The 16,994-nt window shown below is 33.9% G+C and overlaps 1 protein-coding gene across 1 annotated transcript; it reads right to left on the bottom strand.

Annotated features, from left to right (window-relative positions):
• Positions 1-1,566: 1,566 nt before the first annotated feature.
• LOC143614082 (putative LRR receptor-like serine/threonine-protein kinase At1g53430) lies at positions 1,567-16,261 on the bottom strand. The gene is made up of 24 exons (XM_077087618.1): positions 16,108-16,261; positions 13,689-13,869; positions 13,264-13,335; positions 13,096-13,164; positions 12,932-13,003; positions 12,772-12,843; positions 12,618-12,689; positions 12,455-12,526; positions 12,308-12,379; positions 12,151-12,225; positions 11,289-11,360; positions 11,115-11,189; positions 10,952-11,017; positions 10,788-10,847; positions 10,354-10,395; positions 10,214-10,263; positions 9,491-9,846; positions 8,984-9,182; positions 8,436-8,573; positions 4,746-4,864; positions 4,441-4,651; positions 3,892-4,129; positions 3,036-3,186; positions 1,567-2,040 (listed from the first exon to the last, which is right to left on the bottom strand). Exons 1-24 carry the CDS (start codon positions 16,220-16,222, stop codon positions 1,624-1,626), a joined length of 3,066 nt encoding a protein of 1,021 aa, XP_076943733.1. The 5' UTR covers positions 16,223-16,261; the 3' UTR covers positions 1,567-1,623.
• Between the last annotated feature and the right edge of the window lie 733 nt (positions 16,262-16,994).

Genomic DNA, 16,994 nt, shown 5'->3' with positions numbered 1-16,994 from the left:
CTAATCTGAGATTTGAGATTCTGGCTTCTAATGTAGACGTGGAAATTCAATGTTTATGGACCGCGATGGCAGCAGAACTGATGCGGCTTTCGAACAAAACCAAAAACCACGATCAACGGTTACTGATATGCAAACCCTAACCGATAATCAATCCTCTCGACGCCGGAAACCCAACGGTGGTAACCCTTACGGCGGTAGACGATGCTGGCTGTGACTTGAAAGGTTCTCATGTGGTCCCAGATCAAGAGCCAAAGCTATGATAACATTTGTTAGGAATAACACACACGGACAAACACAAACGAAAGCACATAAAGAACACGAGGATTTAACGTGGTTTGGTCTAAACTAACCTACATCCACCGACGGCAACTAGAGTTTCATATTATTGAGTGGTGCACTAAGACTACAAGTACATTATGATATATATATTGGAAACCTCATTAGGGTTACACCCTTAGTAAGTTAATCAACAAGTTAAGCCCAACTGGGACTAGGGCCGGCTAACCATATGCTGTGCCTCCCCTAAACTGGCCTTAACCCCTACTGGGTTTAAGCCTACATACCCTAACAATTATAACTCTAAATTAGCCAAAATATTTTTGTTGTTATGATTTCGCCACCTATTTCTTACATCAAAGTATATCATTTATGTGGCTAAAATTATCCTTCTACTTGTTATGCTCCTCTTTAAAACATGTGGTACATTTATGGGTGTTCAAGGTTTGGTTTGAAACCACGAAACCGTCCAAGCCAGTCATATATTTGGTTTTGTGGTCAGTTTTCGTTTTAACTTTCGCACCGGTTTCAATAGTTTCAAACCGTAGTAAACAGTTTGGTTTACGGTTTATGCCGAAAACCGGCTGTATAAACCGAACTGTAAACTTTTACACTATATTTAAACTTCCTAGATGTTTCCTATGCATACATAAACATATGTGTATTAGGCTTAATTTATTATTTATAATTCTTTTTTTTATTACAGATATATCTTTTGTAATGGTCTCAAGCGAAATAGCATATCTAGTTCCATGTACATTTTCTTTGTAATGGTCTTTGGCCAAATGAGCAGATCCTGTTCTCTGTGTGTTTTATTTTTATTATGGAATTTTGAAAAACAATTATTTCTGGCATTTTTTAAATATGTTTTAAGTAATACTTATTATGGATAACTTTTACTAAAGTGCTATTAGCTAAATTCATAAAACCGAATCGAAACCAAACTGTTAAAAATGGTTTCATTTTGAACTTCAATGGTTCGGTTTTGGTTTTCAATAATAAAAACCGTTCGTAACAATTTGGCTCATAGTTTGACCTACAAACCGGGCAGTGAACACCCCACCTTATAACAAATACACAAAAGTCCCCATAAACCTTACGATTGATTCAAATATCAACATCATATATTCAACTACAATGTTCACTTCAAAATCAACTCATTTCTTGATATATGGGTTCATAAATATCAATTAAAACATGTGCTACACCTTATATATTTAATTATACATATTACAAAATGAGCAAAATTTTACAAAAATGCATACATATTATGCTTCTATTTATAAAGTATAATACAAACATTATAAACAATACACAAAAAAATAATCATAAACCCTATTGAATGATTCAAACATCGACATCATAAACATCAGGTAGAAGCTTCTTTTCATCAGAAAAAATTTCCTTACTCTCGTCAATGTAAATTGACGAATCTATAGATGGACCATTGGTGGAGATATTACTAGGTCCCAGAGTGTCGGTTGAGATGGTGGAGAATAGTGTTTGACTGTCATGTAATATCAAGTCAAAGGCTTTGAACCTCATGTCTGGGTTCCCTGCATCTCTCTTGACTATCGGGGGCTGAACCGGCATCTTGCCTTCCAACATTTTGACCACTGCTGACATGGGAGGCCTTAGGGAGGGAGATGCATTGGTGCATAGAAGAGCCAAATTAATCATCGTCATTGCATCTTGTTTTGAGTATTTTTCGAGACTAGGGTCTACTAGTTCCAAAAGATTCCCTTGCTCTTGTAGCACACAAGCCTTAACAAGAAAAATGAATGATTAGCTCTTGTTTTATTTTTACTTTTTTTACATGTTAAACGTTTCTATCAGATTTAAAGAGCTTAAACGAAAAGGCATCAAACACATTAAAATCATCCAAAATATATATTTGTTTTTTTTTTTAACTATAGTTAACATATTAACTATTTATAAGAGGATCATCAATGTTAAAAATCAATCAAATTTGATAGTTTAACCTAGGGTAGAAAAAACAAATAGTTGAAATAAATTAACTGGTTGAAAAGGCAATGGTTCAGTTATTATTTTTTATAATGGTTGGTTAATCATATGTTTGTAACTAATAATGTAATGGTTTGGTGTTGCCTTCTAGTATCTTGATAGTAGTTTTATTTTAATAAAGGTTATCTTCGCCGTTTGAAACAAGAAGACATGTGTAAAAAAGACCAAATAAGCCAGGTTGAGTTCACGTTAAAGCAAACCTTTGTATATATTCTTTATAAATAATATAGTATATGTCGAAAACGTGTCGGCATAACTTGTTGTCTATATAAATATCAGTTAATATTTATTTTACTCATGATAGATTTGAACTTATTAATTAAAATTAGTTTGAACCTAACAACATCCACAGTCCACGGTTAACCATTGATTAACCGAACTATCATTTTCAAGAACTGAATTAAACAAACTATTTATAGCTGAAACGATCAGTTACGTAACCTAAAAATTGAATTACATGCATAGGTTCGGTTTAAACTTATTTAGCAAACCGAATCAGCCCATACTCGCCCCTAGTTTAACCCTTGCAACCTTTTTAAAAGTATTAACTTCTTTGACTTGTTGAAAAGGGTTAAGTAGCAGATTTTAGTGAATCCTCCATGAAAAGATTAGACGACTACAAAACGAGGTTAGGGATTACACCAGCAATAAAGGTAATGGTTTACGACTCATTTCAACCAAACCCATAATAAACTTTAAGAAAATAATATAGTGGTATAAAATATTGAATGTACCCAGTCGAGAAGGTAGACAAAGTCTTCCTTTGGCCTGTAATTTGTATTGCTTTTCCCGCTAACAATCTCCAACGCAACAACTCCGAAGCTGTAAACGTCTGCCTTATCTGTCAAGTATCCCCTCATCGCATATTCAGGAGCCATATACCCTCTACAAGTATACATCAACAAATATCAAGCATACATCAACAAATATCTCCATAGTTAAATATAACAGCCATATCCATGTAGATTCACACTATAACAAGGCTACTTGTAGAGTTTAGGAGATCGATATATATGTGAGATTAGGGATGAGCTTGGTGGTCGGTACCGGTACCGAAAATCCCAATCTCGAAAATCGCAAATTCTTGGTACCGGTACCGAAATATTCGGTTTGGTACCGGTATTGAAGGTAAAAATTCAGAAAATGCCGGCACCGTACCATATCAATCCCGAAACTCAAAACCTTGGTACCGACTCGGTACCAAATCGGTACCGCTTTCGATACCGATTTCAATACCGATTTCGGTACCGGTATCAATCGGCACCAATACAGAATTTGATCATCCCTATATGAGATGTATATTTTTTCCTTTTTGAGTTTTTATTAAGGGCTGAGATTTTTTAAATAACAAATGGGAACTAATGGGATCATAGCATTTTAGGCGATTAATGTTTAAGTTCACTGCTTTTAATCTTTAATTAATACTAATACAATGACCCCACTTGTGATTTAAATAAAAAAGAAGCCCCCCCCCCCGACCCACACACACCCCAAATAAAATTATGGAATATACAACTTCATCTTCAGATTTTAAATCATTCTATAAATTTATGTGAAATGTGAAATAAAAATAAAGAAACTGAAACTCACATTGTTCCGGCAATTCGCGTGCTGATATGAGTGTTCTCTTCATCATCCAATTTTGCGAAACCAAAATCTGATATTTTAGCATTAAGATCCTTGTCAAGAAGAACATTAGTGGCTTTTATATCTCTATGAACAATTTTTAATCTTGATTCTTCATGTAGATAAGCTAAGCCCCGTGCTATTCCCATACATATCTTCTTTCTTGTGGCCCAGTCTAAATTTAGTTTTTTGTCATCGTCACCTATTAACATATTATTAGCTAGTTATTTCCTCTAATAGGTATAAAATATCTGAGATAAATGAGCCAAGCCGTTTATAAGCTACTTAAGATCGACTCGTTAAATACTCAAATTGAGTGGAGCTTAAATGAACATTTTATTTATATAAATATAATATTTTTTCACAAAAGTATAATAGATATATTACATTAAATATTAATAATATACAATAATGTTAAAAATAACTGTATATGTATATAAATAAAATAATTAATAATTAATAAACGAACCAAGCTTTACACACCCTTAATAAAACATTAGGATGGTGATTTACCGAAAAGTGCACGCGCAAGACTGTTATTTTTCAAGTATTCATATACCAGTAATAATTCCTTTCCTTCAATGCAACATCCAAAAAGTTTTACCAAATTTGGATGTTGTAAAGCGGATATCATGCCAATTTCAGTGACAAATTCACGATTCCCTTGTTTTGATCTGGCGGATAATTGCTTAACGGCAATCTCAGAACCATCTGTGAGTACACCCTAAAATTATACGAAACACTTTAATATAATTACCTTTAATATACAAGTAAATATAATATTATAATCATGAGTGTTTGTTTTGTTTTTTTTCCACCTTGTAAACGGGTCCAAAGCCTCCTTCACCAATCTTATTTGCAGGATCAAAGTTACGAGTTGCAGATTTTATTTGGCGTAGACTAAAATAACCCGTTTGTAGTTCAAGTGCACGAAGCTCTGTAAAAAAGAATAATGATTTTAACTAAAATGGGTAACATGTGATTTTGAAGACAATACAAGAAAAATAGTTATAATTTTAACCCAATTAATTATGAATGAGCAAATTTGGGTTGTACTTCAAAGAAAAATAGTTAAAACGGCAACATGGTTATTTTGAAAAAAAAAATAATATTAAACATATATAAACAAAACATTTTAAAGCTCTCTGGTTGCTTCACACATTTTCTCAAGCCCACTAGATTACATTATTTGTAAATGGAGACTTCTTATGCATTTGACCCGAATTCACGGGTATTGGTCTCATCAAACCCATATAGCCTTTAAACGGGTTATAACATCTCATTAAATTAAAAAATAATTTCACCAAATATTTGATATGAAAATTTTATAAAATAAGGATACACTAAAAAATTAATATCTGATTGTTTTTTTTAAATATTATTTATAGCTAAGTAACAATTTTATAGTAAAAAAATAAAAATAAATGGGTCATGGGTCTCATCAAACCAGATAGATATTAAATTGGTTTATAACATCTCATTTATTTGTGAAACTCTTTTATTATCAAACCCTAAGTATATTATTAACTTCCTTACAATACTTAAAATTAAAATACAAAAAAATATATAAATATTAGAAATGAATAATGTAAAACAATCTCGTAATATGGGGCCTAAACCCTAGTAAGAGATAAAGTTGACAATTTTGAGTTGTTTACTTATAAATGAACTATTTTGGATTAAACTTTAGAAAAAAAAAAGTAGTTAAAAGGGTTGATTTGTCAAATGAGTTGAAAGTCGTCAAAAGTTTATTAATTTGTATTTATTTCATGCATCCTCCTAATTCAGTTTTATTCAAAGAGATTATTATTGTAATAAGAGGTGTAAAAAGTCAGTTTGGTTTGGTTATGAAAGATTGCATAAACATAACCATAACCGACTGTTCGGTTAATTGTAGGTTGTTAACCTTCGGTTGTAGGTCGGTTTCGGTTAATTGTCCAATGTATATTCAAAATGTATTTATATGTTATTTTTCTTTTTCCGGAACATCAAATGAATGTATTGAACAAAATTGTTCGGGTCAAATGTTAATAACATTTTTAAAAATTAAGTTACGTACAATTAATAGGGGGTGTTTGGCTTCTTTTATCGCGTTAATTTCTAAGAAGCAGGATCCAACTTCGTTAAATGAATTTTGCCCGATTAGTCTAGCAGATTGTATTAATAAGGTAATATCGAAGGCACTGGTTGGAAGGCTGAAAAGGGTGATTGGAGGCTTAATTTCGGAGGAACAATCGGCTTTCCTTTCTAATCGAAGCATTCTCGATGGCCCGCTAATTATAATGAAGTCTTGGTTTGGCTGAACCGATCTAAGAAAAAAGGGATGATCTTTAAAGTGGATATCGAACAAGCTTATGACTCGTTAAATTAGGGCTTCTTGGATTCGGTTTTAGAACAAATGGGATTCCCGTTAAGGTGGCGAAGGTGGGTGTCGGATTTACTTTCGTCGAGTCTGGAATCAGTACTAGTAAAGGGATTGTTTCACGGTTTGAAGTGCTTCCATGTGGGTCCTACTATTTCTCATTTTATTTATGTTTACAATGTGGTTTTTCTTAGTGAATGGAGCACGAGCAAGGCCTTAAATTTGTGTAGAATGTTGAGGTGTTTTATCTCTTCTCGGGGTTGTGGGCTAATTTAGCTAAATGTCATATCTTCAGTACCAGCGTAAACATGGTGAAAGGGAGAAGCTAGCTGCGATATTACGATGTAGGGTCGGTAAATTTCCTTTTGTTCATTTGGGTCTTCAAGCGGGAAGGAATATGGATTTAATTAACGCGTGGGACCGGTTGTGGATTTATTCAAGAAACGCTTGTCTAGGTGGAAAGCCAAAACTCTCTCATTTGGTGGGCGCATGGTCATGCTTAAGCCGGTTCTTAACGCGTTACCGACTTACTACTTTTCATTGTTCAACGCTCTGGATGGAGTAATGAATAAACTTAAGCGGATGAGGAGAGTGTTTTTTTAAGGGGGGTCGGAAGAAAAGGCTAAGATTAATTGGGTTGCTTGGGATAAAGTAACGGCTCCGATCGAATTTGGTGGTCTTGGTTTTGGGCGGTTGCGTGACGCTAATTTATCCTTGCTTGTGAAGTGGTGGTGGAGGTTTAAGCATGAAAGGGGAGCTTTGTGGCGGAAGGTTATACGGGCTTTTCACCACTTTTCCCGGTCATGATCGGCGATGCCGGCTAAGATTTCTTTTTCATGCCCGTGGAGTCAAATTGTCAAAGTCTCTTCGGTTCTCCGGTTGTCAAGTATTGATTAGAAGGTTGGATTAGAGCTGATGTGAAAAGTGGGTCCAATACTTGGTTTTGGTGGGATGCTAGGATCGGGTCAGTGCCGTTGGCTTCTTGTTTCCCAAGCCTTTTTTTCCTTAGGGAATTCTAAGGGTGGTACGGTGGTTGATAGATTGTTTATGTTAGACGGTTGGATATGCGGAAGCTGGGATTGATATAGGGCTCCTTTCGGGTCGATTGAAGTAGCGGAGCTTAGGTCCCTCTTGCAGTTGTGTCAAAGATTGGTGTTGGTGCCGAGGGATGATAAAGTTGTATGGGGCTTGGACTCTTCTGGAATGTTCTCGGTTCGTAGTTTAAGATTTCAGTTGATGAAAAACTCTTGTTCTCAACCAGAGTACGTTTTTAATTGGAATAATCTAATTCCGAAGAAAGTCGGCTTTGTTGCTTGGAGGTCACTTCTTGGACGGTTACGGACATTTGATGCATTGGCAAAAAGAAACATTTCGGTTAGCTCGACACTTTGCCCGATATGTGGTGAGGCAAAGGACATAGTTGAACACGTGTTCGTTTCATGTGGCTTGGCTCAAACGATGTGGGCGTTAGTCTCCCAATGGTGCAAGGTGCCTGGTCTATTTTTTTTTTGCTTCCGGGACCTTTCGGAGTTGCATAAGTATTCCACATATTTGAAGGAAAAGGCTAGAGTGTTTCACGCTATATGTTTGGTGGCGGTTTGGTGTTTCTGGAAGAAGAGAAACAAGTTGGTTCATTGTGGAAGTCTGATTCATGTCACAAGTTTGATGGAGGATATTAAAGTGTTAAGTTTTCTTTGGATAAAGACTAGATCATGGAGACTTGGGTGTACTTAGGAAGATTGGTGCCGGTTTCGGATGTAGTGAGTGGATGTGATTGATAGGTTTTAGGGGTTCTGTCCGCTTTTGGAGTGGGTTTTTGTTGTTTCTCTTGATATCATTTTGTTGGTGATCTTTGTTTTTTTTGTTGGTGCATTGGTGGGTTTAGCTTCTTGCTAGTGTTTTTTCTAATAAATCTTAATTCGTTGGACGTTTAGAAAAAAAAACCCTACAATTAATAGGGTTGTTTCTATGAAAGCCAACAAAATATAACCTTATAAGTCCAAGAAAGAGAGAAAAAGGTAAAGTTTAAAATTAAAATCTTATTGGGTCATATAGTCAACTGTAATAATCATTGGTAGATTAAGGTGGTGAAAAGCAAATAGACTATGATGTAATTAGAAAAACCCTATGTGTATATTGGTCTTACCTTCATTTACTTTATCTCCACCCAAATAACCTTTCTTTCGAAGGATGACTAATATTAGGCCAACAAACGTGCACGAACAGATCACAATTCCAGCTATAGCTCCACCAGAGAGTCTTGATCCTGTACCGACGTCATAGTCTAGATAAAAGAAAATAAGTAGGTTAAACTTGCTCTTAAAAGTGAGAACAAAAACAAGGAAACCATTGCCACATCACCATAATGAAAGATGATAGTAAGACCATGAGATATACATTCAAACTTCTTAACTCCACATAGGCACCACATCACATATTTTACCCAATTTCACTCCCCCTCACCCTAAGAAAAATGTTTAACACTCCATTTACCTCCCTTTATTTAATGCTAAATTGATTCTTAAATTATGTAGTTGTGTGTGAAGAGGATTTTATGACCCATTAATGTTTTAACCCACCTTGCATTTAAAGCCCCTTAACCCATGAAGGGAGTGGTACACCACTCGTGAACCTTGCCAACTCAGCTTTAACGCCCTTGGGCGTTAACGTATACCCATAGGCCTAAGTACTTACTTGGTGTTATTGCGATAGCGGATAAAAGAGGCCCGTGTACACCTCTAACAGGAATCCCAGTAGTCCCCTTCCCCGCCCAGTACAAGTGGATATCCAGGGTGGTTCCATTAATTGTAACGTTATCAAAATCTAGATAAAAAGCCCTGCCAACACCTCTAGCTTCTTCCGCAATGTTAAAGTTTCGCCGTTGTCGAACTCCCTAAGTGAAAAAGGCACATAAGTTTCGAAACTAGTTCTCAAACTGAAGGCAACAATATATATTCCATTAGGTTTAAACTTTAAAATTGGTTGATTAAAACAGTAAATCAGGATGTAAGTCGCCCAAGTGTGCTAAACTTTATACAAAAATTAATTTATGATTGATTTATACAACCCCCCCTTTTTTTAGTAATATTACTTGTTTTGATCATGTAGACCTAAGGCTATGGTTTGTGGTGTTTTTGGATTTCCTTCTGACTGGATTTTTTTCCGGAATCACGATGTAAACAAAGCTGGCATGTCACTTACTTGGATGAATATATCAAAATAGCGTCTTCCAAGACTACTAAAAGTGGTGTCATTGGTATAACTTATTTCAGCAAAGTGAAGCCTCACTTTATAACTCCCAGGCCGTAAACACAGTCCATAATACCTAAGTGAAGTGGGAGCAACACGAGCTGTTCTATATATTTCACCAACTGTCGCATTTGGCCTGGAAACGATAAATGAACCTTTATCTCTGCTAACGAAAACACCACTTGTGCTGTAAGCCCATCTCTCTGGCACATAATAAAAGTAAGATCCTTCGTCCGTTGTATCTCGTTCATATTCGTTTCCTTCAAACTCTGTCGTGTCTCCACCACAATTAATAAATAAGGAATGACCTGCAATGTATTGCATTTATCAATATGTTAGTGATTGTTATAACAAAAGAGATGGAGGTGAAAATTGAGACTTGTTTACAGATCGAATAGTGTTATTTTATATACTAGATTTATCAAACAAAGAAATTTTGCTCAAAACTTATCAAAAGTGTATTAATGCATACAACTTTCAAAATTACTTCATTAAAAAGGTTTGCTAATTGTTTGTAATAATACAATCTGTATAATTAATAATATGTAACACATTAACTATTTACAAAAGTAGTTTCCTTCAAATTAACCCGACCCGGCCTGTTTTGGGAAACACTAGAAGTGCCCATTTTGCCACCTCCAAAGCGAAAAAAAAATAAAGAAAATGCTTATTTACGGTCGGGGTTTCGGCTGCAAGTAAGCTGGTCATTCAAACACCAAGCATCTCTATAAGATTAAGCCAAGTTAGGTCACATCATTATATTATATACAATACAAAGTGCTTGTGCTCGTGTGTCAGTTGGTGATCGAACATACCTGTTGCTCCTGGTTGAAGGTGAAAGGGCTGAAACTAAATTCCTGTGGCAAATATAAAGATTCACATCAGATCCTTTAAACCTATTAGTTCTCTATAAAATTGAATATGCAATAATGAAAACACTTAAAACATCGCTCCGTTGGAATCTCTATAATAAAGACAATTTTGATAAACACAATGCTGACCCTCTATATATATAAAGGTTATTATTCATCAATATATATAATTTTGTGAGTGTCTAAAACATAGAGAAACAATACAATAAGTGTTTGTGAGTAAAATAGTGAGACACAGAGAATTGGATTTGTGAAGTGTTTCAAAAATAAACAAAGTTTCTGAAAAAAAAGGTGTTTTCAGTTAAACTATATAGATAAGAGTCAGAGAAGACTCGGATGAGAATGCTCTAATAAGTACAAAATAGGATAACACTTACAATCTAGCTGTCGTACAACTTTGTTGTTGAGACTGTGTAAAGTTGTTGTAAGATAAGTCACTACAATAAAAACAAAAAAATTAAGTGATCATATAAATTGTCACAAAGACTACATAAGTAAATCATTATTTTAAAATTTATAACAATTAAGGAGAGTCACTAACATTGTTTCTTGGTTTGAAAATATCCAAGCGGGAATCTCTCCGGAGAGCGAGTTGTTATTTAGAAATCTACATTCATGGAGTCACAGACAACATTTTATCTAAATTTATGTCACAAATATTAAGATACATAGGTAATTTAGGTGTACAATATTCTATTACATACAAGGCTTCAAGGCTTTGGCTTAGTGTCTGAAATGAATTAGGTATTGGACCACTCAAACTGTTGAAGCTTAAGTCTCTGCAAAAAAAGATGCATTTTGGATAACTTGGAAGGTAAATAATACATTTGTACTACCCTTTAATAGTTTAATGTCCTGACAGATCAAAAAAGACTTACATAATCTTGAAACTGCTCGGCTCTCCTATGTCTTCGGGTATTGAGCCAGTAAGTAAACAATTTCTCAGGACCCTGCAGTTAGAATAAGATCATGTTCTTTAATTTGTCATGCATATTGGGTTAATCCTGATCAAGTTAAAGTCCAGTTAGTCATGAAGTTAAGGTTTAAATTGTAACAAATATTATATTTGTTGTTATTGTTATTCTTATTAGTAGCAGCAGCAGCTACCTAGTAGCACTAGTACGTAGCAACAATAGTAGTAGCAATAATAGTAGTACATAATTAGCAAACTTGTACCAATGCATTCGTACGGAAGGAAACATTCCGACAAGTATAAATAGGATAGTGACGATCATTTGTAAAAAAAACTAAGAACAATTCAATTCAATAAATGAAATCCTTCATCAATTACATATCGCTCCTACGACCCAACGTTTTGTTTTTAGTAGAATTGGTTTTGCTATTCAAAAGGAGGTTGCGGCGCAGCTTGTTGCCCGCTTGTCTGTCACATTATTGTAACCGTTTTGATTTTAATGAGAAATAGCAGATTAATATAAAAAAAATATATATATCGCTTTGGGGGACCTAAATTGAAAAGTAGGTCATAGTTGGTTAAAAGCATTGTTGTAGTCTAACAAGCTTAGGCTATTCTATATCACCGAGCTATGGTATGGGTTGTAATCATGTTTTGAATTATTCTTTTGACTAATAAAATGTTTGGGAGTTATCCAATTTATGTTTTGTTAATTCGCTTTGTTCTTTGATATCGGTTCACCACTTTTCATTCTTGATATCAAGTTCTTCAACTTTAATTGTCATATATCAATTCTGTTCAAAAATGCATCCATGCAATCAACTTACAATCTAATCATCTGTGTCATATTTTTCAGATCAGGAAATGTTGAACTTGATGTTCCAGCCAAATCGGTTATCCTCCTGGAAAGCGTTAATAAAAACTAAAAAACATGGCAAACGAAAAGAGAAAATTAACAAACACGGGGCTTAATAATGTGCTTACAAATCCTGCAACTTTGTCAATTGGGATATTGAAGGAGGAATCGGTCCTTCCATTGAAGTTCCTTGCAAATCACTGCATAATAAAGTCTTCATAAAGAATATTTTTGAAGTTGAACTATTTAACAAAATTAAGCAAAATAATACTCACAGTCTTGTGATGTTTGTCCAGTTTCCAATAAAATCAGGTATCCTCCCGGATAATGAATTCCCGTCTATCCTACTGCAAGAAGTTTACACACGTATCAAAAGTTTGATAAAATATATAATGATCACTAATCACTTTTGGTCAAAAGATATAAAACATGACTTACAAGTCTCTTATACCGGTCAGATTGCCATACGATTCTGGTATGGTACCTGTGAAGTTATTTCCAGAAATAAGCCTGCAAGAAAAATGATAAGTTAACTAATTTTATCAATGAACAAAAGATTAATTATACTTGGAACAAGGTTAAGTAATCATACACTCTTCTCAAGCGGGGCAAACGGCTAAGATTTTGAGGAAGCGGCCCTCCAAGCAAATTGTCTTGTAAGAAACTGTTATACATTTGAAAAATTGTAAATAAATAATGAAAGGTTAAAACTGTATATATAGATGTCATGTAAGGATTTTTATTTTACTTACAGTTCCTCAAGTGAAGTAATATCACCTATTTCTTCGGGTATGGATCCACTGATTCGGTTGCCCATGAGATTTCTGTGGAAAATAAAGCATCAAAAGACCAATTTATAGAGTTCTGATCAAAGAAGGTAAAAGGTGAAGAAAATAAATGAAATAATAACTCTTACAAAATGGTAACGTTAAGCTGACTGAAACGGGATGGAATAGTGCCATTTATATAGTTGCGGGATAGATCTCTATGTAACAAACAATACGAAAGTTATATGCATAGAAGAGAAAAAGAATATTAAACATATAATCACAATATGATTTGTTAGAGAAACAAGTTCACTTACATTTCTGTGAGAAAAGGGAGATTTAGAAATTCTTCTGGTAAAACTCCTGCCAAACTGAGTCTTCTTAGTTGGCTGCAATTTAAAAGCATGTATGGAATAATATCCAAAATATTGATTAGCACTAAAGTAGTTAAGCCTTATAATAATAGATATTATTATATTAAACAGCAAATTAATTGACATGGATAATGTTTTGATGGACTAGTAAATAATTAGAAAACAAAGTACATGGTTGTGAGTTTCATATGTGACCATTAAAACTAGTTAGGAATCTAAGGAAGCACTTTTTAGCCTCTTTCACTCTATGAGTTCCATGATCAAAGGCTAGAAATTAAGTGGCTTCTTTAGATCCTAACTATATAGTGGTTCCCATTTGATCATTCATCCATAAACTACATTATACATAAAGACATGCAGATTCATACATTCTTGATATGTGGCAAACCGTGGTGGAACAGTCGCAAGTTACATTGCTGCCAGACTCCATTTGCCTATTTTCATCAAGGCTAATAGTGTCATTAAGCCCAAAACCACCACTGCATGAATCGCTAGCAACATTCCAATTGCTATATTGTAGTTTTGAGGCTATCGAGATCATGGCTTCAACTGTTACAAACAGAAAAGTAAATATCTATTAACCACCATAAAAAGATATAATGCTGTTGGTCATTCTTACACCAATCAGATAAAAGTGTTGCCCGGTTTAATTGATCAAATGAGTTGGGCAGTTAAGCCTCACTCGTTTACTTATTTTATTTACGTTTACATTTACTTTGGGTCGATCTAATACAGTTGTTATTGGGTCACATGTTTGTTATGTATGGGACGAAAGCCATTTAAACATATGGGTCGATTAGGTCTGATGTCGTGGAAGTTTATCAAATGGCGGACCAAATGGTTGTGATCGTAGCATTGTGATAACCAACTTCACGAAGTCTTAGTTTGTTTAAATAGGGTTAACTAAAATACATTCATGTAATATGTTCTTTAATCAATCCCATAATTGTTAAGTTTGGTTTTTTATCATTCAATATGTTTTACTTATTTGTTGTTTTCAAATTAACGCGCATCAAACATGGAAAATAATGATGCTTTGTGGAGTCTGATTCCTGAAATGATCGGAAAGCGATCCAAGTTACAAAAAGAAAGGAAGATATAATCTTCAGAGTGCAAGAAGTTAAAAGCTATCGATCTGTCGACAAATTTCGTTAATACTTGGTGCGCGCAGATGTGGATAAGTGTGGCTATTACTTCCTAAACAAGTATTTGGCATAGGTTGTTAAGATAAGTTTAATGTTTAGCAATCCCATTTAGAGTTAAACGTGCATACGTTTGCTTTATATAAAACCTTATAAGAAGTTAAAGTTATCTCAATGGCGAACACCGCCCCCATGAGTTCTATTGTTTCTTTAGTATATATACGATCTAATCTTGGCTAACCTAATAAATTTTGACACTTACTCATGATTTTCTTTTATATATAAAGAGAGAAAGAAAATATAAACAAGACAACTTTTATAATTAAAAATAATTTAAATAAAGCTAGTATATTGAGAAAGCAAATAGACGTACAAAAGCATATTTAAAAGTCAATTATTGGAAAGTAAAAATGAAGGATAGAAAAGATAAGGAAAATGCACAAGTGGCTCTACCAAAGCTGACATAGTGACATGGTAAAGGTATGACGTCGTTATCTCAAATCAATAATTTTGGCGTATACAGTAGTCGTTGGTAGACAAGTTATATTGTTGTAATTAATTGAAAAGACCCCGTTGTAGTTTTATATTTTTGTTAAGTAGCGTCTTAAAGTCTTAAGAACTTCAATTTAAAAAGAGTAACGACCGTTTTCATTCAATTATTTTTTTGAGCAATCAATAAATAAAGTCCGGTTATCATAGGGTAATTCAACGGTAAAAGGTGTCCATATAGAACCGTGATCGCAAATATTGTTGGGTAGCTAAAACTCACTATCTTCACTACGGTAAAGCCTGATTAGGATCATATTCGAACTAAAATACATAACATTTTCAAACATCTGATCAATTTCTTTATGCTCTCCTTTGTGCTAAGTGCAAATGTTAGTTGTACCTGCTCAGAGATCTTAGCTTCATGAGGTCGAGAATAATATCCTAATAACCGCGCAACGCATCGAGAAATTTGTATTAGATTTATTTATAGAAAATAGTGAAAGTTTTTTTTCTAGAAATATTAAATTTAACCACAAAAAGGTGGTCCTTTAAGAAAAGCATTAGCGTCAACGACACGCGTTTTATATTAATGCTAAATATATCGGTTCCTGAAATATAGCAAGTGCTTTTAAAAACATAAAAATACTAATAATACAATAATAGTAGTTAATAATAATTATAAGAATATCAATAACAGTAATAAAAAGAAAAAAAGAAACCCAATAATACATTTTTTAATACCCAAAAACAAACAATATGAAAAAGATCGATTAATCAGATCAGAGGGTCGACTTGAACTATTTGTTAATTTCTTTTTTCCAATGGAGATATAATAACAATTATATTAAAGAAAATAAGAGCAATAAAATAATAATAATAATAATAGAACAAAATATGAAAACAATCAAGCATATATTAATTAATAATAATAATAACAGTAACAATAAAATAATAATATTAATTTTACAAATACTAGTAATAAAAACACTAATCAAATTAAACTCCTTTAACTATATATGTGGTACGTGTACTAGCTAGTAGCATGGGGTTACTTGACTTCCAAGGTTAATAAGCAAAGCCAGATTATAACGAAGGAAAATCTGATGAAATAAAATACAAAAAATGAAAATCAAAATCAAGTTGAAGAACCTAGTACCTTCTTCAGCAGGTAGTGGTTGAGCAACGGATCTAATATCACGAACACTCGCCGATAAAAAGAAAACAAGCATGAAGATCTTAAAATCCGGCAACATCCACATAGACGAATTCATAATATGACTAATTCCTTGTGTGTGTAAAGAAATGATTAGATGGTCATACGGGTCGTGTGCGAGAGAGAGTGAGGGAATAAACTATAAACCTAATATGTCAAGTACTCAAGTTATTGACAATGAAAACGAGCTTTAAATACAAGTAGTTGGCAAAGAAATTATCTTCATGCTTACTTGTACCGTGTACGGTCCCATGCAAACATTCACATTCATAATTAAGGTGTGAACGTTGAATTTTCAACGACACTAAAATAATGTGAGTAAAAGTTGTTGGGTTTACCAAGAAGCCAAGAAACAAACATTATTGGTTAGAGTGGTGGGTGCGATTATACATGTGGCTCGGTGGGTAATTTGGAAACTTCAAAATAATACAATTTTTTTGAATTGACGTTTGAAGTATGTGACGTTGTTTGATGATGCTACTTCTTTTTTATTTGGTATTTAACGTTTCATGAGTTATACAGGTCTATGACAAGTAGAAAATAATAATCTGTATGACGTGTTTGATTGAGCCATTAAAAATGATGTGATTATTAGCGAAGTCATACAGGCGTAGGATATTTTCCTCGTATTATATGGCCATCACAAGCACACATATACATACTTGACTTAGTATCATACGATCATATGTAATATGATACGCTCTGTATAACATTATATGATGTGCATGACATTATATGATGGTGGCAAATTAACAAGCTGGTCTCTTTCATGCTTTTGTTATAATGTTTAAATTAGGAAAAAGGAACTTTCACATACGCATTGTCCCGTG

Source organism: Bidens hawaiensis, unplaced genomic scaffold (genome assembly GCF_021521415.1).
Source record: "Bidens hawaiensis isolate Kalapana, Puna unplaced genomic scaffold, B.hawaiensis_p1.1 tig00038983_1, whole genome shotgun sequence".
In the NCBI taxonomy this organism is placed as follows: Eukaryota; Viridiplantae; Streptophyta; class Magnoliopsida; order Asterales; family Asteraceae; genus Bidens; species Bidens hawaiensis.
This window is presented reverse-complemented; position numbering and strand designations above follow the sequence as displayed.

Coding starts and splice junctions, on each gene's coding strand:
- LOC143614082 (XM_077087618.1), bottom strand. CDS start 16,222: ATGAATTCGTCTATGTGGATGTTGCCGGATTTTAAGATCTTCATGCTT. Junction 13,870..16,107: donor ACCACTACCTGCTGAAGAAG/GTACTAGGTTCT, acceptor TGTTTGTAACAG/TTGAAGCCATGATCTCGATA. Junction 10,848..10,951: donor TTTTCAAACCAAGAAACAAT/GTTAGTGACTCT, acceptor TTTTTATTGTAG/TGACTTATCTTACAACAACT.